The sequence below is a fragment of the Miniopterus schreibersii genome (assembly GCF_964146895.1).
Source record: "Miniopterus schreibersii genome assembly, chromosome: 5".
NCBI classification, from domain to species: Eukaryota; Metazoa; Chordata; class Mammalia; order Chiroptera; family Miniopteridae; genus Miniopterus; species Miniopterus schreibersii.
Window position 1 is genome coordinate 9,003,950 of NC_138106.1, and position 24,394 is coordinate 9,028,343.

The window sequence follows — 24,394 nt, forward strand, 5'->3', positions numbered from 1 at the left end:
TATGGCTTTCTTTTTCCTTAGCCTACATGTGTTCCTGCTTAAAAGGTAATGTGTTCAGAGAACTTAATACCCTCCTACATTGCTTATAGGAATGTAAAATGGTATAGCCATATGGAAAACAGTTCAGCAAATCTTCAGAGACAAACACAGAGTTACCACACAAAATAGCAATTCCACTCCTACGTATATAATCAAGAGTACTACTAACATAGGTCCACATAAACACACACAAAAATGTTCATAGTAGCATTACCCATAATAGCCAAAAAATGGAAACAACCCAAATATGCCCATCAACTGATGAACAAATAAAATGTGATATAGTCAATCCATGGGATATTTATTCAGCCACACACACAAAAAGAATGGTACGTTTACTACAACATGAATGAACCTAGAAAACATTTATGCTGAGTGAAAGATGCTAGTCATAAATTCCACATCCTGTATGATTCCATTTATATTGGATGTTCAGAAAAGGCAAATGCATAAAGACAGAAAGCAGATTAGTGGCTGCCAGTGGCTGAAGGTAGGGAGGAATGGAGTGACTGCTAACAGATATGGGGTTTCTTTTTAAGTGAAAAAATGTTCTGCAATTAGATCATGGTGATGGTTGTACAACTCTGTGAATATACTACAAACCAATGTAATGGATACTTTAAATGGGTGAAACTTATACGTGAATTATATCTCAATAAACCTGTTAAAAATAGAAAAGTAATATGTTTTATAGTTACTTCAAAAGTATGGAAGTGATTTAGTTACAGGAAATAATGCCATGTCAATTTTTTGGCTTTCTTTGTAAAAATGCCAAAGCTTTTTTTCTAAGGAAAAAGATGGAACTATAGCAGACAAATTGTAAGCCGTCTTCCCCAAGACTCTAAAATGAATTGGGCTCTAATCAATACACCTTTGTATAGCTTTAAATAACAACTGTGAAATGCTTTTGGACAAAGACTATTGCCAAGTTTACAGAATAAAAATTTTAATTATCTAAAGTGTCAGCTTCAAATCAAGCAAAACAGACTGCAAGTCTAAGCACCAAAATGTAAACCTACTATGCATGAGAGAAACACACCACTCTGACATCCCAGCCACCTCCCCAGCTGCTTTCTCAGCATCAAACCCCCAGAGGGAACCCCTCCCTAACCTGCCAGGATTCCCTGGGGACTGCTCTTCTCCACAGTCAGGCAACACCAGCACCAGCTTCCAAAACACATGCTCCCTCCTACCAGGGAGGTGCTCAGCCACGAGGGATGGCAGGTCCAGGGGCGCCCACACTGCATCACTGGAAGGGACAGAGCAAGGCGGGTGAACTGGTGCTCAAGCCCTGGGCAGGAGCAGTGCGCAGAGCAGGGGCAAGACAGACCTCAGTAGCTGCTGGTAGAAGTGCTGAACCTTCAACTGGTGCGCGGTCTTGTTCCTGAGCCACCTTAGCCTACAAAGAAAGGGAGAACTACATTGTGCCTACATGAGGCCCACTCAGTGCCCATGGAAGGATCCTGAAAGTACTTACACTGATGTTTTCAGTAAAAAGTAACTGGTCAGTAAGTATCTCCAGGCAGGAAATACTTAGAAGACCAAGAAAATTTTTTCTGATAAACAGGTCAGAAGACCTGTTCATTTCACAGATATCAAGCAATTATCTACCAAGTGCCAGTCATGGAAGCCAGTGGTAAACAAAGTTCCTTCCCTTTAGGACACCCACTGTCATGGGGAGAGACATGCCTCTGCAGGAAGATGTCACAGTAGGTGCATGGGTGTGCTATGGTCTCACCCAGGGTGGTCAGAGAACTGATATGTGAGCAACGGCCTAAAAGAAGTAAGGGGAAACAGCATGAGTTTCTGAGGGAGAGGCAGAGGTGATGGCCATGCCAAGGCAGGAGTGGGCATGTGTGCAGAGAATGGGTACAGGGAGACTGGCCGAGGGAGAGGGTGGTGCGGGGAGGACTGCCATGTAAGGACCCAAGGAGCAGCAGAGAGGTCAACTAGAGACATGAGGCGACCTGACTCAACTGTGGTCATGAGAACATCAAGGGCGGAAGCCAGCAGACAGGCTGGCAGCAGAGGTGGTGAGGGCAGTGCTCCAGAATGATGGGTGTGAGTCCAGCTGCATGACCTAAGCCCAGGCTGGCATCCTATGAGCCAGGGAAGGCCCAAAGTTGGGCAAGCTGGGTGAAGATTAGGTTCTGACATTGGGTTGGGAATTGGATACAGAAGTGTGCAACACAGGATACAGGGGCCTTGGCTGGAGATGCAAGAGAGTTGTCAGTGTGAAAGATAGAAGGAAATTACCAAGGGAGGGGGAGGAAGAGAAGAACAGAGAGCAGGGGGCTGTGTTGAAGGGGCGGGAGGCAGACAAAGCAACCATGACTCTAGGAGGAGGCCAGGCCAGTGCCAAGGCTGCCATGGATCAAAAAGGAGCCTGAGTGCCCTGACCACACAGAGCACATCTGAGACAGGTCAGCGCTATTGCCCACCCCACTTACGGAGGAACAAACAGAATCTCAGGATTCTAGGTAACTGCAGTTTGTTGGAGTCAAATGAAACTCTGGAGACAGTTTGCAGAGAAAATGTCCCATGACAGCCCAGAGGAAGATGAGACCCAGACGGTGGGCTGCTGCAGCCCCTCCATGTTGCCTTCTCCTAGGCGCCCCACTGGGAGGCCCCTCTCAAGAGGTGACACTGGCATGGCTAGCACTGTATAGCTCAAAGACCTGGGCAGGGCCCTGAGGAGCCATACATGCTCAGGGTGACTGGAAGGAGCAGCAGGGAGGGCCACACCAAAGGGGCACAGGAGGGAGCCCTGTGAGAGAGGAGACTGGAGGGTGGGAGGTGGAATCACTAAAATGCAGCTACAGAAGACAGAGGGAGCTTGTGTGAGTGGTGTGAGAGAGGAACCAGCAGAAATGACAGAGACGCAGAAGAATCCGGAAGCAGAGGAAACAGGAAGTGGGAGTGGGTGTGAGTCAGGCTCCACCAATGAGAATGGACATGGTGTATTCTTAAACCAGGAAAACCAGGAGAAAACACGTGGTTTCAACTAAAATTCAATTACCAAGACCCCAAATGTTTTAAGGGGGAAAGGCATATAAATCAAAGCAGGCTGAGCAACATGTCCAGAACTGGAGGAAAAGACCACCTGCAAAAGCAGTCCTGCGTCTGCACATCTTCCCTCCACACACACAGGTGGGGCAGGGGAGCACTTAGGAGAAGCTGTGGCAAGCTGAGCACTGACCTGGTGCAGGAGATGCCCACTTTCCCTGCATGGCCAAGGTCCAGGAGGCCCTTGGCCAGGTTCTCCTCAGCAATGGGACACTCTGCACTGGGCACCAGTGCCATCAGCCGATCGTTCACATCCACACAGCAGGGCGCAGCAGGGAAGGCCCGCATCTGCCGCCTCAGCTTCTTCCGGGCTGCAACGGCTTCCCTCCACCTGGAGGACACACCAACATATCACCACTGGATGTGTTAAAGGTTCAACACAGGGACAAATGCAAAAACATACTCTGGCACCATTAACACAGAACACATTTTTTGGAAATACGTTCAGTCTTTCTCAGCAAGTCCTGAAATTAAGAAATTAGAATTAAAACTCAAGGAAAAAAAGTTTAAAAACAAAAACTCAGGCATGGGGGAGGCCTGAAGCAAATGCATGATGGTAAGCAAAAGAATTACTGAACCTAAGAGCTAATGCTGACCACCCCGAGGACCAGTTTAGCAATATGGACACAAATACAGCGTACATATACCCTCTGACCCAGCAACCACCATGGACAGAAACTTATCTCCAGACCTTTGTGCACTGTGTGTACAAAGACTGTTACTACAGTACTCTTTGTCACAGCTAAAGAGAGAAATCTACATGACAGTCCATTCACAGGGGCCAGGTAGGTCATTTACGGTGCCACAGGCAACAACTGGGAAAGCTGACACACTGCTGTGATCAGGCCTCCATCTCCTAGCAAATGGAAGAGAGAATAGCTGGGCACAGAGCTGAGAACACAGTCCCAGCAGTGCTAAGAACTACAAAAAAGGACAGGTGTCTGGAGGATGCACAAGCAGCTGCTGCTTCTGAGGAGGGAAAGAGTCTCCCGTGGAATGGAGACTCATTGCTCACTGTGTTCCCTTTCGTGCAGCTGCAACTGCCAAGGAACACTAGTATTTATATTAAATTTGACATGAAATGCATCACCACACAAAATGAGTAACACATACATGCCCAGTTTGAAAAGTAGTGATGAGTCAATCCCACGTCCTTCGATCCGTGGTGCCCATGGATCCTGCTTAGTCACATGCTCTCTCGTTCCCAAAAGTAACTACTATGCTGAGTGTATGTTCATTATGTTCCTTTTCTTTAGGGTTACACTACTACATATAAATCCAAAGCAATCTATTTGAATGTATACTGCTCGTATGTTGTGTACATTTCCCTAAGAACTGCCTTTTTTCATTATAAATTATGTTTTGCACAGTTATAATTTGCTTGGCTTGTTCATGGCCATCTCCCTATGTCTAGCATAAAGGATAAACCACAGAAAGCAACCTATAAATATTTGTCAAAATACAGAACAATCCTCCCCAATCTAATTCCTTACTTGTCCCTTTACTTTATACCCTTTAGGAAGGAACATGTAATGTATGTGTGTGCATGTGTGCACACGCATGTGCATAACTGTTTCTAAAAGTATCACCTTTGTAAAAAGACTCCTGTGTCTGTAAGGACCCGTGACTCACCTCTGAAGATACTTGCAGTAGCACTGAAGTTCCTGGAGGGTCTCCTTTGCAGTCTGGAAAATCTCCTCCCCAAGAAACAAGTCCACTAGGTGGGCACAGACGTCCTCACAGCAACGGGCCATGCGGACCTTCCGGTCTGTCTCCACTGCACTCCTAGAAAGGGCCATCAGCATGAAAGCCACTGCACCCAGGGCCCACACACACTGAGGGCTTGCCTTAAAAGTACAAGAGTCCATATCCTTTATATTGAAATGTAATAACGTCTTGGCTTCAAAAGAAACTTTAGGATTTTCATTTTACTTAAGGTACAGCCAAACGGAAAGAATCTCCGACAAACGTGAACAGAGATAAAGAGCAGGAGTGGCACAAGTACCAGATCACCAGTCCAATGGGGCCCTTGGAAATCGTCCAGAAATAAACCTTTATCTTAATAATATGGTTAGAAATTTTAGTTTTTAAATGACCACTAAGCAATCTCATCATCAGCAATATTTGTTGTTTGCAGTTAGAAGTGTCTTAAGTACATAACTGGCAGCCTGTGGTCAAATAGCGGTGGCCCTCAGATAAACTAGTATCTATAGGAGAGATTTTTACAACAAAATTCTATCAACCAAGGGAGTAAAGAGGACTTTATCAAATACATTTAGTCACAAAATCAAAGCAGTTCAAACAGGCAAGACCCATTTCCAAAAGCCACCCTCTTGGGTAAGGTGCAGTCTAAGTCTCCTGGAAACAAGGAGAATAGCATGTTCCCTGCACATCAATGAGTCCTGGGTTTACTTATCTCCTAACACCCCTTCCTGGAATTAAGAACAGAAATATATTCATCATTTGTGAGGTCTCTTACTTACAGTAAATATGGAAGTAGATTCCCAATTAATAGAGATGGAAAGAAACATAAATACACTCTGCCTTCTGGCTCTGGTCCTGGTCTGCACTGGGAGCTGTGATCAGTACTAAGTATAGTAGTCCATCACCTCTGGGGCTCTCTTGGCACGCTTAAGCACGAGGACAGAGTTCCCTGCACAACTGAACCTGTCTCCCCTAAGTTTGGCATGGAAATCAATAAAGTTCTTAAATGAGATAGCACCAAGAAACATTTTAACATATGAAATAAGAGAAGGATCTTTTACTTGAGGAAAACTAACGATAAGTAGCCTGGTATGGAGACTACAGTCAATTCTTTTGCAGACACATCCCCAAGCCCAGAGAAGGATGCCCAATGAGGATAACAGTGAAATTGAGGCCCTCTCTGGAGGCAACAGACATAAGAGGACAGGGTTCTAGCGTTTGGCTATCCAAAGACATGTGTATGTTCCTTGTCAAAGTGAAACCCAGCTAGCCTGAGCTGCCCCAGCCTGACCATGTGCCTAAATGACCGTCCCTCCCTCCTGCCAGACCACTCCTCTCGCATTGCAAGACCCAGCATTTCACTTACTTCAGTTCCTGGGAGCAGGTTTCCCTCACACATTCTATCACCACCAGTTCTGTCAGCTCTGCAGCTAGGCCCTGACTTATCTGAGTTAACACCAGTTCTCTTTCTTGTTTCAACCTAAGGGTTTAAAAAAAGAAAAAAGCCCACAGGTAATGTTTAAGAATAAAAGTAAGTGGCATCACACTCTGTGACCTCACAAGTGGAGATGTGAGTTGTGAGAACTAACCTTCTAATCCCACCTGACACCACACAGCTGCCCCCACTCTCACCCCACTGACCACCACCCTCCCCCGTCCCCCACTGACCAGGGGCTGCTGCTGCTCACAAGGTAGGTATAACGTCAGAACACCCATCCGCTCCCTGGGCCAAAGTATGTGAAAGCACCAGGTGGGCCTCAGGTCTGATGCAGTGGACAACAGCAAGAGCAAGACAGGCCCAGATGGATTCTCTATGTCCACATGATCTGGCCCCATTTGAACTGCCAGGACAAGACACACTCACCTCTCTTCTTCAGCCTGCCGCCTCTCCTCCTCCTTTCGCTCCCTTTCTTTAGTCATTTCTTCAGCTGCAATTTGCCTCAAAATGCCTGTGGTTGCAGCTGTTAACAACTCCTCCATTGCAGCATTGGAAACACTAGATAGGGCAAAGTGTATAGTATTCTAAATAAATAAATAAGAGCCAAGCAAACCACATAACTAGACTTTTAATACTGGCAAGGGAAAAAATGCTTATTTGGCCTGGCTGGGTGTGGTTCAACAGTTGATCATCAACCTATGATTCAGGAGATCAAGGTTTGATTCCAGGTCAGGGCACATGACCAGATTGCAGGCTCGATCCCCAGCAGGGGGCATGCAGGAGGCAGCCAATCAATGACTCTCTCATCACTGATGTTTCTGTCTCTCTCTCCCTCTCCCTTCCTCTCTCTGAAATCAATAAAGATACATTTAAAAAAAAAAACTTATTTAGCTTTTAGCATAAAAATTAAACCCATGGTTAGATACATATAATCTATCAAAACGGACTCATGAAGAAACAGAAAACCCAAAATATACCTACAATTAGTAAGGAGATTGAGTCAATATTCAAAAACCTCTTCTGCCCAGCTGGCCATGGCTCAGCGGTTGAGCATCGACCTAGGATCCAGGAAATCATAGTTCGATTCCCAGTCAGGGCACATGCCCAGATTGTGGGCTCAATCCCCAGTCAGGGGCGTGCAGGAGGCAGCCAATCAATGACTCATCATTGATGTTTCTATCTCTCTCTCCCTCTTCCTTCCTCTCTCTAAAATCAATAAAGATATATTTTTTAAAAAAACAGAGAAGATACCATGTGCTGGCAAGAACATAGAGAAATTAGAACCTTTGAGCATTGCTGATGAAAATGTAAAATAGTGCAGCCACTGTGGAAAATAGCTTGGTGGTTTCTCAAAATATTAAAAAAAGATTATATGATCCAGCAATTCCACTCCTAGACATACACCCATAAACTGAAAGCAGAGACTCAGTTATTTGTACACTCATGTTCATAGTATAATTCGCAATAGCCAAAAGGTAGAAACAACCCAAGTGTCCATCAACAGATGAATTAAAAAAATATGGTGTATATACATGTGAATGTGTGTGTATATATTTAATAAAGTACTGCTCAGCTACAAAAAAAAAAAAAAAAAAAAAGAAATGCTAATACATGCCACAACATAGGTGAACCTTGAAGTCATTTTTGCTTCTGAAAGAAAACAGACACAAAAGGACAAATATGATTGCACTTGTAAGTGTTATGATTGCACTTATATGAGGTACCTAAAAGAGACAAATTCATAAAGACAGAAAGTAGAACAGAAGTTACCAGGGGCTAGGGAAAGAGAAGAATGGCACATTACTGTTTAATGGGTATAGTTTCTGTTTGGGGTGATGAAAAGTTCTAGAAATAGATACTGGTGATGGATACACAACACTGTTAATGTACTTAATGCCACTGAACAATAGTATACTTAAAATTGGTTAAAATGATAAATTTTGTTATGTATATTTTGCCACAATAAAAAAAAAATTAAGCCCATGGAAATCATTTATTTTTAGTTCTATCAAGAAAGTATATATATAACTCCAGTATAAAAAAATGAATCAAATCTACTGAAAAGATTGATCCTTTTGTGTAATCTACATTTATACAGATAAAATAATACCTTATCATTGTATCAATTTATATATGAACTAAGATTTTTTGAGATCCTTAAAAAATCCAATTTACTAAATTTATTAGATTTTAATCAGCTTTACAAAAGTTGCTTAAAGGCTTAGAAGTATTTAGAAGTATTTTTTTCTTCACCTGAGGGTATGTTTTTATTGATTTTAGAGAGAGGAATGGGGAGGCAGATGAGAGAGAGAAACATAGATCTGTTGCCTCCCATACCACCCAACTAGGGATCAAACCTGCAACTGAGGTATGTCTCAACCAGGAATGGAATCCACAACCTTCTGGTGTACAGGATGACATTTCAACCAACTGAGCCATCCAGCCAGGGCAGAAAGATTGTGATTATCAAATTTATTAAGAGTAGCTCTGGCTAGTGTGGTTCAGTGGCTAGTGTTGGCCTGCACATTGAAGGGTCATGGGTTCGATTTCTAGTCAAGGGCATGTACCTGGGTTGCAAGTGCAATCCCCGCCCCAGTCAGGGTGCATGCAGGAGGCAATGAATCAATGTGTCTTTCTCACATCAATGTTCTCTCTCTCTCTCTCTCTCTCTCTCTCTCTCTGTCTCTCTCCCCCCCCCCTTCTCCCTCCCTCCCTTCAACTCTAAAAATTCAATGGGAAAAATATCCTCCAACGAGGATTAACCAAAAACAATTATTAAGACTAGATGTTTGAAGTATTAGACAGAATCAGATATATAAAATCTGTAAATGTAGTTTGAAATCTCTAAGGAAATTTTACCATGGTATAAAACACAAACGGTACAAAATGTTTAAAGGAATTTAATCTGTCAAATTTAGAAACTGAAACTTAATCCAAGATCAAATAAAGTATTTTTAATTTTGGTTAATAAAATTAAATAGGTCGCACTGGCCGGTGTTCTCAGTGGTTAGAGTATCGGCCCACACACTAGAGGGCTGCAGGTTCAATTCCCAGTCAAGGCCATGTACCTGGATTGCAGGTCTTATCCCAGTCCCCCTTCAGGGCGTATGTGGGAGGCAACTAATCAATGTGTCTCTGTCACATCAATGTTTATCTCTCTTTCTCTATCTCAATCTCTCTTCCCCGGCCCCTCCAAAAAATCAATGGAAAAAATATCCTCACTCCTTGGGTAAAGATAAAATTTTTTTTTCTAATTATACAGGTTTTAGAGGTACAATTCTGTAATAAATCCTCTGTATATTGTAGTGTGTGTTCACCACCCCAAGTCTCCTTCAAGTATTTTTAATAAAAAATGAGCTAGTTTTTACTTGACTAGAACTTTAAGTCGTGTTTAAAGTTTAAAGAAACATAGCTTAATTTACAACTTTAATGAACCCAATGTTGCTCAAAAAGCAGACATGAATGGAAACTACATGCCAGTGACAAACAGGTCAGAAACAGAATTACAACCACCTAGAGAACAGGACCAACGTTCAAGCCTGTACAAATGGGAAGCTGCAATCTCTTTCTGAAGACTGAGAGCAGCTTTATCAGAGGAAATGTCTGGAGGGACAGAGTGTGGTCCCACTGAGTGCAGACAGCTTCAAAGCAGAAGGGGTGCCCCACTTACCCCAGAGCTGTGGCTGCGAAGGCTGCCCCAGCGGCGCCTACCTCCTCACAGTCCCTCTGAAGAACCTCCTGGATAAGCTCATCCACCACCTGCACCAGGTCCTAAAGAGAGGTCAGACGGGGGGGTCAGGCGTGCCGTGCCAGCAGTGCCTCAATCCAGACCGAGCTTGTAACCAAACAATCTGAATCCACAGCCTAAGGGCACTGAAGATCTTCACAGAACCATCAAGGTCTCATGGAATTCGTCCAGGGCAGAAATCCCAAGACCGTGTCAATGGACACTGTTTAACCCTTTGCGGTCATATTAAATTTGGACATGGGTGTCATACTGGTCCGAATTAATTTCCATTGAAAGAGCAGTGATACATAACATGCAAGATTATGAAGGATAAACAAGAGAAATTATGAACTGATACATGAATGAATAGTTAAGATTCGTACGGTTCCTTGCTGTGGTGGCTGAGAGCAGACATATGACCGGAACGGTAAAAAACCTTTGGTGGCTGAGAGTAGACAAATGACAGCAAAGGGTTTTAAAGATGTTTTAATGACCCTCACACAGGGTTAATGATGCTGTTTCTGGAAAGTTTTCCTGGTAATGAACAGAGAGGAGCCTTCTAGAGAGGATGGGGCAAGGCTGCTGCCGGCTCAAGGATTGCTGCTCAGAAGGCCCACAGTGCCACCTCCTCACATCAAACATGCTCAGGGTCTGCAGCAATTCTTCACATTCCTCCTTGACCCCCTGGCTGGGGTGGTGTCAAGCACCTTTCCAAACAAGTGGCGAGACCAAGTCCCACACTGTGGTGGACAGACCCTGCTCGACCTCAGGACCATGCCTGTAAGTGGGCATGCAGGGCTACCTGTGGTCCTCATATCCCTAGTCAATGCATCCACTGGTTTTTGAATGAGCTTGTTGAGCACCATTCAGAGCAGACAAATGGGGCACAGGTAGCGCTGGGATAGGATGACCATGGACACCACATGTCTTCAGAGCTCTTGGCACAGGAAGTCCTCCACACAGGGCAGCACTTGTTTTATCAACAGCATTAGGTCCATAAGAACCCTTTAACTCATTGTGCAGATTCACCTGTGACCTTTCAAAGACAGACATGGGCAACAAGCTAGAGACCTGCAGGTCATCCCTGCTCTCAGAGCCTCTGGCTCCTTGTCTGAGACACAGACTCAAGCCTTGTGGACTGGGTCCCAAAGTGAGACCTGCCATGGCTAGTTCAGAACATTCTAAGGTGACATGTGCAACCGCTTCAGTGGGTTTTGTCTACAGACAATGGTCAGGCTGGACATCAGATGCCGCTGGGTGCTGGCGCTCAGTGGGCTTCTTGGAGCCCAACCTGGAAGACTCCTTACCGCGTCAGAGTACACAGGCTCAGGCTTTGCAGGAAGAAGCTCTGGCTGCACAAGGGGCTGCACAGGGGGTTGGAAGAGACTGGGTGCCGCACTCGGGGTTGCTGCTGGGTGGTGAGACAGGTAGGGCAGTGCAGGCACCGAGATGGGAAGAGGTTGGGGGAGGAGGGCAGGTGGGGACACGTCCACCTCAGTACCACACTCCTCTCCTCTCACCCCACCTGGAAGAGAACAGGAAAATGTGGGCACTGAGGACAACCTCTAGACCATCCACAGTGACTTTAAAGACTGGCCACCCTCCCTGAGCTTCATGATGAAAACCAAGCACCGTGAAGCCAGGGAGCCTTTCAGGCCAATCTCAGGGTGAAACACCTGAGTACTGAGCCAACATCCACACCTGCACCCCAAAACAAGACAGATGCTTCTGGCTCCCAAGATGCTTCCTAGAGGGACAAGCAGCTAGTTCCCTCCCACAGCTGCAGCTCCACTCACCTGCTGCGTCCAAGCTGGATCTCTGAGTGCCCACAGGAAGCTCCGCAGCCAGGCTCTCCCCGACGTACTTGTTCTGGGAGTTGAAGCTGCACACTGGGGTATGACGAGGAACAGGGGGCAACGGCCCTCCATTTACAATTTCTCCAACAGACACCATCAGCTTCCTGGTAATAAACACCGACTTCCTGGCCTTCAACAATCCTTCTGGTTCCAAGAATGAGGACCGGTTCAGCTCGACACAGCTACCGAGACCACAAAGAACCCACAGAGTAAGAGGCCAGCCTTCAAGTCTCAGTGCCCGGCAACAATGCTAGAAGCCCTAACCCTGTCATGGAGTCACCACACAGCCACATGGAAATTAGGAGGGAAGCAGCACCCACTGCTGCCAGCCTACATGGGAGCCACCTGGCCTGTTAACAGCCACACATGCACACTCCTGGCTCCCTCCAAAGCTGCCATGTCTCCGTATGGACAGGACTGCAGGCAGCACAAAAGCAGTCAAGTTAGAGGGAGGGGCTGGGAAACACAGCTCCAGGGCATGCCTATTATGCTTTGTATCATGATGCCATTTTCTGAGAGGGTCTGTGAGCCTCATCAGGTTCTCAAAACACTCAAGAGTCCAAGCAGAGAAGCCCCTGGCCTGGCTCCCTGTCGTCCGTCTGGGCCATCAGAGTTGGGTGGTGGCCTGTCATGGACCAGCAGAGGCCATCCTCAAGGAACAGAATAAGGAGGCCCTAACCTTTACCTTTAATTTCTTCAGTGACTTGTGAAAAACACTGATTTTGGAGTCACAAATTACTGGGTCTGAACCCAATTTGCCAACAAGCAGCATGTGACCTGAGGACGTTCCCCAGACACTCTGAGCCTCGCTATATAGACCAGGGTGAGGCAGCACATGAAACGTGCCTTCTCCAGGGCCTTGCGCGTTGATGGCACTTCACAGCTCTTTGTCAGAATTAAGACGAAAAAGAGAGAGGCCCTGCAGTTTCACACTCAGCTCCTACCCATCAGAAACGGTGAGACCATGGTAGTTGAGGAAGTCTGTGGCCTCTTCGCAATCTCTGAAGAGCAGCATGCGCACCACACCGTCCAGGGGAAAAATGGTGGATCGCTGTGTGCTCACAGTGTACGCGATGTTGAGTGCCCGGAGAGCATCCCTGCGGATCTGAAAGGAGAAGCCAATCTTATTGCAGTCTCAAAGGGTCAGTCGCCCCAAGACCACAGAAAGGCTGGCATGGGGGACAGGGCTTATGCTGTAAGCTCAGTCCGTCTAGAAAGCAACTTGGCATTATGGTCCCAGGCTTGGCAATCTAAGGCCATTTGCTCAGTGGAAGATGCCCAGGAATGCATGCAAAGGAAATAACTTAGTGCACAGAAAAGATTAGCCTGAAGGCCTTATTTGTAAGAGAAACTAGAAAACAAACCACCCCACAGCAGGAAACCGAAAGTAAACTGTGCAGCATCCACTCAATGAAAAGTTGTGTAAATGCTAAAAATTATCACAAAGATATTCACAAAAATTATCACAAAGAATGCCATTAACAAATGCATGACATGAAACTAAGTAAAAGAATCAAAAACAAAATTGTTCCAAAGCATTATAACCAGTGCTTTAAAAAAAGAGGACAAATGGAAAACACAAAAATGCTAATAAAACTTGTGTTGGGCGACAGGACTCTGGGTGGCTTCTCCCAGTGTTCCTGAATTAACTCCACCAGTATTTATCAAGTGTTTACTTCATGCGTGGCATTGTTAATGCTGAGACTACAACAGACTACAAAACAAAATCCCCATTCCCACATAGCTGATGTGCTGGAGACCAACCCTGAATAAAATGAACATATAAAATACGCAGTACAGCCCGGCCGGCGTGGCTCAGCAGTTGAGCATCAACCTAGAATCCAAGAGATCGAGGTTCGATTCCAGGTCAGGACATATGCCTGGGTTGCAGGCTGGATCCCCAGTTGGAGGGCGTGCAGGAGGCAGCCGATCAATGACTCTCTCTCCCATCATTGATGTTTCTTTCTCTCTCTCTCCCTTCCTCTCCCTGAAATCAATAAAAGATATATTAAAAAAAAAAAAATACTCAGTACATTTAATGACAGTGCGATAGAGAGAAAGCAGAGGACAGAGCACTGACAGGGTGGGCCCAGCCAAGAACACAGTAGCCAAGATATGAAGGATGTGACCTTCGTGTGGCTGTCAGGAGGAAGAGCAGTGAGAACAGCAAGTGCAAAAACCCTAAGGCAGGAGGGTGTGGGACCTGGAGGGCGGGAGACACCATTATAGTAGAGGGACAGTGTGGGCTCCAAGTTATTAAATAAAATGGGCACAAATGGTGAACATTCTTGTAACATGAAATAATCATTTTAAAAATATTAACTATTAGTTTTATTTATCAACTGCACGGAGTTCCCCAAGTGGCACACTGTTAAGAAATCTTTTCACTTGTTCCAGAATTTCAGTTCTGTTGGCAATCATCAGATCTGACAATGAGCACACCTGCAAAAGATTCTTAGCCTGGGATATGACTTTGGGTTTAGTCACTGTTTACAGGAGGACTTGGTATGTTACCAAAGAAGAAAAATAACTTGGAGTCTCAAGAGCCAGCCAGCAGGTCCCTGAGATCTCCTAGGCAGCCTCCTCTGCAGCCAGTGGACCCCAAGAGCTCTCAGCATGGACTCCTGCTGGTGGCATCCTCCACCCTGTGGTGGGGGAGCAGCATAGAGTGTACACCGTGAGATAGGTGTGGGCTACTCTGTCATCACTCCCAAGTGCCCTTGGGCTGGGGCTGAAAACCTGATTGGCGATTCTGAGACCAGGAGCTCACACTCTAGGCAAAGCCCCAGGTGCCTGCCTTTGTAACCCCAGAGCACAACACAGCATCAGCAAAAAGCAGGCACTCAAGATATTTATTGAAATGCATTTAGTTACATCGGTTCACTCTAAAAATTTAAATTGGTAACACTAAGTATTTCATTTCTAAATTAGAGACTGTGTGTGTGCAGTTTTTTGCTTTCTATTTTCAGGGAAGATAAAGTGCTAAACTCTAGTTATATGGTTCTAAAGAGATTTATCTAAACTGTAAGAACAGTATTTTTCATTGCCTTTGGTGATCAACGATGCCAACTCTTGCAGAATGGGGTAACACCAGTGACCCTGGGGGGCTGCCGTGAGGGCTGCACAAGTTCGTGGAATAGAGGACTTAAATATCACAAGTAACCACCTGCTTTCTTCTAATTCTGCAAGTACAGTAACATTACTCACCTGATTAAAGTAGCAATGTAAAAGACAAGCATTCAGGTACGAAGCTGACTGGACCAGTTTGAAAAATCTCACAAAATTATTACTATTCAATGCAGCAAAAGCCTGAACAGCAAATTTCACCTCAGAGGAGTTTCTAACAGCAGGATGGAACTGTTGTACTTCTCTGTTAATTAAAGGAGATAAAAGAGATTAGACTTTTATTTGTAATTAGACAAAACATCCATAAAAACAGATCTGATAAAAAACTAGATTTCAACCACACTGAGAAAGAGAGTCTTAATGGTGATATGTGCCATCACATTCAGTGTTTCCTAACTTCAAAGCTGCCACTCTTGGGCCATGTATATAAAAAGGTTTTCTTCAAGATGATGATAAAGTAAATAAACTCAAGCAATTTAAGAATTGATTATCTAAGAATTACTTTAATTCCAACTGACTGCCAGCTGTGTTTGATGACAATGTCTAAGAAACAAAATTTAACTTTTTGCTTAGAAATAAACTGATTTAACTAAATTACTCAAAACAGAATACATACGCCTATCACATGTGAAACGACTACACAGCCACTTTCCATGACAAGTTTACCTCCAAGACTTAATTTTAAAACTTAAAATCAATCATACATCTAGATATTTTGTGACAAGGTTCTTGGGGTTATACTAAGCTAAAAAAGAGCCCTGACTGGTGTTGCACAGTTGGTTTGGAGCATCCTCCCACACACCAGAAGGTGGCAGGTTCAATCCCCAGTCTAGGTGCATGTGGGAGGCAACCGAATATTTCTAATGTCGATGCTTCTCTCTCCCTCTCCCTCTGCCCCTTCTCTCTCTCTCTCTCTCCCCTTCCTCTCTCTAAAATCAATTTTTTTTTTTAAAAGCTTTTAAGCTAAAAAAGAGTTTCAGCATAAATAAGGGAATCTGGAACTAAAGGAGACACTGGTTGTTATTAAGTCCAGTTTACCAGAGACTGGGATTTAAGAATTCATTCTTTCTTAATATCACACCCTTAGCATTTGCTTCACACAAGTTTTATTACTTAGATCTTTGTTGAGGTATGTGTGCATACATGTACAAGGAAAAACGCCTGCATACAGTGAATTGCTAACAGCTCTGATAGGGTACCCTGAACATTGGTGTCCTGGTTTCACTCTCTTATTCTGCTCATCCATCCAATTCCTTCCTCATTTTCTCTCGTTGACATGGAGAAATTATTCTCAGGAAGGATTTGGAGCCAACTTTAGATATGCTGGTATCAGCGCACATCCCCATCCTACTCCCAGTGGCTCAGCTCAAGGGACTGCACAGCCCAGCCCAGCCCAGCCCAGGTGTCATCATCCAGGCATTAAGAACCAGAGACAACTCAGCACTATCAGGTACTGCTAATCCCAAAGCTCTTTTCCTGTTTACACCCTACTTTCCAGACAGCTTAGGCTAGCTTCAGAATTTGAAAATTCACCTTAGGATGTCTCCCTTGTTGAGATTGAGCAGCACATTGTAGCCCTGGAACTCAGCTTCGCTGGCACAGAACACACCCTTGTTCCTCAGGTCCTGATACATCTCCTTCAGGCTCTGAAGGCACTTGGTCATATTCTCATTGTTGATCTTGGCATCAAAGGAGGACATGGGCTCCTCACACATGAAATGAGCACAGTGGATATGAAGCCGGGCACACTTCTCAATCAGGGACACCGTCATGGGATCACACAGGTGCTGCTGTGTGATGTCCTGGCCACGAGCAAGAGGGGAATATTACACATGTATGCACACACGCACACACACACCTTACATGCACGTGTCTCATATGCACAGATCCCATGCACATACTCCCATGCAAAGAATAAACTACTAAAAAATCATGCTTATTACCTGAATTTCTCCTATTTCAATTTGAATAGGACTTTGTAATGACTTTACATAATAGGATACTTTTTGTTACAGATAAAATATAACTGAGTAAAATGACAAAAACTCCCACTTTCACTTTGGAATTCACATATATTTTCTACTTTCCTAATCAGAAGAGGCTGATACCTTCCGTATGCCCCGTGTGCGGTTCCACAGGAAGTCGTACCAGTCTCGTAGGTTGCCCTCCTTCTGGTCCATAATCTGGGTCACCAGATAGTCCATGGTCCTGCTGAGCACTGCTGAGGGCCGCAGCTCATGCGACAGGGGCTCCTCCTGATCAGCTGAGGAGCGGCTATACTCCTTGACGGCTGCTGCATGGTCCACCTGAAGACACAGAGTGGGGACAAGCAGCTGAGTGTCAGGTGCTGGGCCAGCCTCCCAGCAGCTGTGTCTTAAAATAAGGGGGGAAATCACACACACACTCACATAGGATCAATACTACAGATACAATTTTTATATATAAAATTTCTGTTTGAAGGTGACAATCAACTGAGAAACATTTTGAACATAAGTGGCCATAACATCAAGAAGTGGAGGAACATAAGTGAAGACACACTTGCTTGATTCCAAGCACAATAGTGTGATAGGTGAAGTACTTTAAAGCACTTTCAAAGGTCTTAGCCATGTTCAAACACCAGATTAAGTCTACGCAGACCAGGAATGAAACAGAGACAACAGTGAGGACTGGGGGGCATAGCAGAAGCAGGGGCCTGGTGGCACCAGGCCCTATTGACCACTAGAGGCTTTGAATTGCATCTTCCACCTGCAAAAAGAGGCTGAAGACATGTGGCCTAGGGCAGAAGCACAGATGTCCACAGACCTAGGCTCTGGACATCCACTGCAAGCTGTTGTTATTGTCCCCTGGGATGGGAGCCCAGAGCCTCTCCCATGACAGTTGCTGCCTGACTGAGGGCCCTGCATTAGGTAAAGGCAGGTATAAAACCACCAGCAAGAGAAAAAAAAGCCCAAAAGCAAAACTAACAGATAAAAGGACCTAAAATGGTGGTTTCTGGGGGAATAATTTGGGGACATGAACTGGCACATGTTCAGGAACCTGAAGAAAGGTCATACCCTTTGATGCAGTTAACTATCTGAAGGAAATAATCTAAACACCTTAGAAGCATTACACACAGCATGCCCAACTGAATTATTAATACAATTAAAAAATTAGAAACAGTCTATCTAATGACTGCAAAATGGGGAGTTTTGACAGAACTACATAATTAAATAATACTGCCATTTAAAAATGTTTATAAAAAGTTCGTAACAAAAGAAAATGTTGATGATATAATTTTAAGTGAAAAAATTTCATACAAAATTGTATCTAGTACATAATCTCAAATGTGCAAAACATAAACATAGGAAAGAATAGGAATAAAATTGTGAAAAGAAAAAACAAATGCAGAAAAGTTTTTTAATCTATGAAATAAAGCTGCATCGACATCTATACTTCAGGGTCCTGTATGGTCCTGGCACCTTACACAAGATTGCTTAGTACACAACTCACAATATAAACAATGTAGCATTACTGTTAATAGCACATTCCACCACTCTCTAAAAAAGTAAACACTCAGATCAAGTATCAATATGTACAGAAATTATGAAAGAATAAGCCTCTCCTCCCTGCCCATCCACCTCCAGCCGATAATCAGTCACAGACAGTGGCCTGCAAGGGACCCGGGGGGGGGGGGGGCACAGGGCTCCACCTGGTCAGTCCCTGGGATCACTTCAAATACACTCAGCTGGCTCCGCGTCTCCCGCATGTAACGTTCCTTCTCAGGACACATGTCAGGGCATGTCCCAACAAAAGTCTTCGCTTTGTCCAGGTCTGTTCTTTTCACTCGAGCTAAATGACATCAAACAATAAAAGCATACCACACAGTTACTAAGAATTCAGAGAAGTGTGTTTTCATAATGATAAAAGGAAAAATAAAAATAAAAACAAACATCACACAGATCACACAAAAAATATTTTTAAAACACTGGGCCTCAGGAAAAGAAAAGCATGGCCTATCACGAGGGGGCGGCATCAAGGCCTATAAAGACCCCCAAGGCCTTCTTGCCTCTCCAGATGGATCTCTTCACTGCACACCACAGGCAGAGGGGCACACATTGCATTTAAGGCTCCTATAATGACCTCATTAATAAACACTCATGCTACAGTATGTTTGTTAAAAGAAACAATTTGTTAAATGTAAATATTCAAAATATATCATTATCCTAAAGTATTTCATCACGTTTTTAATATAACAAGAATCACATAATGGAAGTTACCCGGTCCTGACTTGAATAAACCACTATTATCGCCCACAGAATTAAAATAATTACAAAAGCATCTTCTAAATGAAATGGAATGAACAACTTCACAACTCGAAATATATACATCTTATTTTTGTTTTTGGAAAATTGGAATACCTATTAATAATTTTATTTGGAATATAAAAATCACCATGTCAGTGACATAATTTACAAAGGCAGCTTTTATTACAGTGTTAAGGAGGCACTGGGATTATTCACTGATTCACAGTGTTTTTTTGTTGTTTTTTAAATACATCTTTACTGATTTCAGAGAGGAAAGGAGAGGGAGAAAGAGAAACATCAATGATGAGAGAGTCATCATGGATCAGCTGCCTCCTGCACCCCCCCAATGGGAATCGAGCCTGCAATCAGGGCATGCGCCCCAACAGGGAATCAAACCTCAATCTCCTGGATCCTAGGTCGATGCTCAACCGCTAAGCCACACCCATCCGGGCCTGATTCACAACTTTTGAAAACAGAAAAATCCTACAGCTAAAATTTAATTTTAAAAAAGCTTTGCAAAGAGCACATGTGCCTTTTTCTTTTTTCACTACATATAGTTTTAATGTTAATAGAATGCTTACTTTTGGAATAGGTAACACACTCACATGGTTCAATAATCCAAAGGTATAACAACATCCAAAACAAACACACCCTCACACTTTGTTCCCCTTCTCCTGACAATCAGTGTGAGCAGATCCTTTCACATCTCCCGTGACTATTTTATGCACACATAATACAACTATGCTGACATATGCACACACACACTCCCTCCTGCTTTGTATACAAATGGAAGCACACTTCAGATTTCCTGCACCTTGCTTTTCTCACTTCACAAAAAATCTTGATGAATTTCTACAAAGAAGACCCAGTCTTCTATTAAACTGTTTACAATCCCACTGTGTGTACAACCAGTGTCCTATCTTTGCCGCCACAACCTCATGTATGAATCACACATACTCCCTATGGGATACAATCCCTGGACATGGAATGCTAAGTCAAAGGCATGAGTTTTTTTGTATCTCACAGATCCCACCCACCTGCCCTTCTCTGCAGGAGTGTGAGTTCCCAGCCTGCCCAGGATATATCTCCATGGGGTGTCATCTGTATCTCACTGTGTGATGGGGTGAACATCTTTCCACATAGTCAATTCAGGATACTTCCTTTCCCCACTCCAGTTCCCACTAGGTTTGGACTTTTTCATACTGACATGCACAGGACTTTCTCTATGAGAGAGTCAGCCCTTTGTCTGAGTTACAGACTTTTCCCCTGGTTGAAATTTCTTAGTTTTACTTGTGATTTCTGTCAAAATTTTCATTTTTTCATGTGCTTTCTGAATGTCTAAAAATTGCCTTCAAACTGTTTAATTTAGCATGGATCAATAATTTGTAGACTTTATTCCAAAAACAAAATAAAATCAAAGACGTATCTGCATTATACCCATGTCTACATTCACCTCCTCGGGAGACTGGTAAACAAAGACTGCCTGTGGCTCATCACAGGCCCTGAGACTCAGCAACAGTGCAACCATGCTCAGGGGTCGCCCCTCACAGCTCCTGAGAAGGCCTTGTTATGACCCTTTACAAGGGTGTCTGGACCTCTGCAGAGAGGCAGCCATCATACCTTGCCGCATGATTCTGTCCCTCTGGTCAAGCAGCCGGTACTTCTCTTCAGATGTCTCAGCCACAGTGCCTATCAGCACACTGAGGGAGGACACGCATGGCCCAGGACCCTCAGAGCCCTCAGAGCCTGAGTCAAAAGAGTCTCCCTCAAATGGGTGAGCCTTCAGAAGACCTGGCTTCTTCACTGGAGAGCTACAAAGAAAGGAACACATTAGGGCCTTGCACCCATCCAGCATCTGCACCATTTCCACTTCCGAACACTTCCCTTATCTTTCAAGATTTTCTGCTCCTCTAAAGCTGATAAACTACAAACTTTGCACTGAGATGAGCTTTGATAATGCTGATGAGCAAAAAGGTGTTATTCATATTATTCACTGTCATTTAAAAATTTTGAAAAATTTCATACTTTTAAAACAAAATGAGCCCATTTAAATGGCTAAAATGATTATTTATAGATTTCTATATCAAAGAAATGACATTCAGCCTGGAAAAAACAACTCTTTACCACAATGAGGAAATATCATGCCTATATGTTTTCATACATAACTTCACTTCAGTATAAGACTGTACTATAAAAAATGGGATATTCTCTCTCAGCTTCCCCATTTCCCAGCTGGCACCCAGAACTCTGTGAACTTGAATGTCAAAGAAGATATAAGAAGGGTTAAGTGAGAAAGAAAAAAAAAGCAAAAGTAAATCAGCAACTAAATTGTTAACTGCAAAGTAGAAAGTGAGGAAAACCATACATTGCCCAAAGGAGGTGAAGGAGCTAGCTGGCCCAAGAAGCAATCCTGCTGTGAAAGGGAGGGGGACCTCGGAGAGGGGCAGGAGGAGGGAGGAGGGCATGGGGAGTGGGGAAGGAGCATCTGGAGAGAGACAGCCCCCCACTGGCACACACTATGGCCACCCAGTTATAATGCAGCCTATGATAAGCTGAACCTACAAAAATCCACGTTGGAAATTGCTAGAGTGGCTATTAGGAATACATGATTACAGCCAGTTAGAAGTTTTAAGGGAAAAAGTAACTGCTTATGTATTTACATGTCAGGTAGAACTACATGACAGCAACTGTACCATATGCGGGACCCAGTCAGGCTACAGGAGCCCCAGGGCCTCCTTGAGGCACTGGTAAGTGGCTCTCGTTGTCAACTCTCCTGTGCCCGCCCCCCGCCGTCATCCCTTAGCCCCTACTCTGGGGCCAGCTCATCACCCACTTCCCTTCCATGCACTGGCCGGACTGCCGTAAAGTCCCTCCTGTTTACTGACACTAGACATCAAAGAACCCATATGCCATGTCAAATGACCAGCTGTACCTTTTACTCATGAGGCCACAGGCTGCAGCCCTCCCCATGGGCTTGCCAAGAGGGGAGTGTGGAAAGGATGTGTCCTCAGTGCCCTGGCCAGCTTCACCTTCACCTGGTTTCTTCTCCTTGAGGGAGAAAGGTTTCTTGTTGGGACCTGAGGAGCAAGAGTCAGAACAGAGTTTACAATATTACATGTCACTTGACACCGGATTTTTACTTTTTTTTTGAGAAAGTAAAACTCTTATAATTGATACGTGAGGTTACAAAGGAGCCCAAGGAAACTCTAAGAAACACAAGGATCGATTTGGATCCAGCCCCCCATTGGCCTTGGGGAAGGGTTCCCACTCAAAGCTTAAAGGGCCCTGCACACAAAGCATTAGAGACTGTGCAAAGAATAACTGAAAACTCACTTATTTTCTTCTTGTGCCAAAAGATAGATATGTCTTCATGCAAATTTTTCCCCTTCTTCCTGGCCAGGGCGGCAGAAGCCTGGAAAATAGTCAACCAAAGTGTGAGGCTTCAGGAGACCACAGGAAATGAGATTCATTACTCAAATGCAGTCAGCAAAAGTACACGCAACAGAGCAACACCTCTACCCACTACACGTCTGACCACACTGTCGGCCTCCAGCGTTGGGAGCCACAGTCCTCGCCTCCCTTACCTGTCTCACACCTGATATTTGCTCTTCTTTTTGAAATTAACTACTTTATTGTGATAGAACCCATAACCTTGGCCTCACTAGCATTTGGTAAAATGATTCTCACCATCTGATAACACATACAGCAATGGTAAGATACAGCCAAGTCAAGAGAAGCTGCAGAATGATACACAAAGAATACAATGTATCACAAAACACATAAGACCAGGTACTTGTTAGTATACCTACAGATATACCTATGACAATCTCCAGAAAAATACACACTACACCAGTAACTGTACTGGCTCCTGGGTAACGGAAAAGATGGGGATGATCAGGGACCTCAGCTTTGTACATATCAATGAACTGCTTACGACGACAACATATTTATATGTGTTATGTATTTATTATATAAATATTTTTTAGGGTTCAGCTGGAAAAGCACACTGCCAAAAAATAACCATAAAAAAAATGAGGATTATCATATGATCAGCAATTCTAAGTATACACCCAAAAGAACTGAATGCAGGGTCTCAAGAGAGATTTGCACACCACATTCAAGGTAACATTATTCAAAACAGCCAAAAGGTGGAAACAACCTGTGTCCATCAACAGATAAACAAAATGAGGTCTATCCATACGAATATTATTCAGCCATAAAAAGGTATGAAATACAACCACATGAATTAAAACATACTAACTGAAAAAACCAGACACGAAGCGACAAACTGTATGACGCCACTTACTTGAAATATCTAGAATAGGCAAATTCACAGAGATAGAAAGTAGATTAGAGGTCACCAGGGCCTGGGGATGAAGGCAATGGGGAGTTACTGCTTAATGCTTACTGAGTTTCTACTTGGGATGATGCAAACGTTCTGGAAATACATAGTGGTGACATAATGCACAACACTGTGAAAGTAATTAATGCAAATGAATTGGAAAAAAATCAATAGGAAGGAAGAAATAGCAAAAGCCCTAAAACTGTGCGTACATTTTTTTTTTTTACTATATCTTTATTGATTTCAGAAAGAGGAAAGGAGAGAGAGAGAGAAACATCAATGATGAGAGAGTCGTCGTTGATGGGCTGCCTCCCGCACACCAGACTGGGGATGAAGCCCACAACCAGGGCATGTGCCCTGACCAGGAATCGAAACAAGATCTACTGGATCCTAGGCCGACACTCAACCACTGAGCCATGCCTGGCTGTGCTGCGTACATTTTTGCACAGAACTTCCTCTCTCAGAAGTTTAAACAAAGGATGTAAACGACTCAGAAATATATGCACAAAAATGTCCGCAAGTAGAATGCTGGCCAAGTAAGTAAACAGGATAGAAGGCCATCAGCATTTCACAATCGCATTCTAATCTAGACTGTTTATTGACTTCAGAAAATACTAAAGATTGCTACATGAAGAGATTACCTACAGTATGATCCTATTTATGAAAAAACAGTGTGCCCAAGGACACGGACAATGGTGAGAAGAGGGACGGGGGAGGTGGTGGGTCAGGGTGGTCATTGGGGAGAAAAAGGGACATCTGTAATATTTTAAACAAAAATAAAAATTTAAAAAAAGAAGAGAAAAAAAAACAATG

General features: G+C 43.9%; 1 protein-coding gene across 2 annotated transcripts in view; it reads right to left on the reverse strand.

Annotated features, from left to right (window-relative positions):
* Positions 1-24,394, reverse strand: part of MCM3AP (minichromosome maintenance complex component 3 associated protein) — a 42,597-nt gene that overhangs the window by 14,507 nt on the left and 3,696 nt on the right. For both annotated transcript variants that reach the window (XM_081137790.1, XM_081137789.1), the window contains exons 4-20: positions 22,573-22,651; positions 22,172-22,316; positions 20,860-21,050; positions 18,645-18,784; positions 17,065-17,262; positions 16,490-16,758; positions 15,038-15,200; positions 12,775-12,935; positions 11,771-12,012; positions 11,282-11,499; positions 9,918-10,018; positions 6,674-6,805; positions 6,176-6,289; positions 4,738-4,890; positions 3,239-3,436; positions 1,370-1,438; positions 1,151-1,288 (exon numbers count right to left, since the gene is read on the reverse strand). In XM_081137790.1, the coding sequence (XP_080993916.1) occupies positions 1,151-1,288; positions 1,370-1,438; positions 3,239-3,436; positions 4,738-4,890; positions 6,176-6,289; positions 6,674-6,805; positions 9,918-10,018; positions 11,282-11,499; positions 11,771-12,012; positions 12,775-12,935; positions 15,038-15,200; positions 16,490-16,758; positions 17,065-17,262; positions 18,645-18,784; positions 20,860-21,050; positions 22,172-22,316; positions 22,573-22,651 (2,711 nt within the window). The remainder of the gene's footprint in view (positions 1-1,150; positions 1,289-1,369; positions 1,439-3,238; positions 3,437-4,737; positions 4,891-6,175; positions 6,290-6,673; positions 6,806-9,917; positions 10,019-11,281; positions 11,500-11,770; positions 12,013-12,774; positions 12,936-15,037; positions 15,201-16,489; positions 16,759-17,064; positions 17,263-18,644; positions 18,785-20,859; positions 21,051-22,171; positions 22,317-22,572; positions 22,652-24,394) is intronic.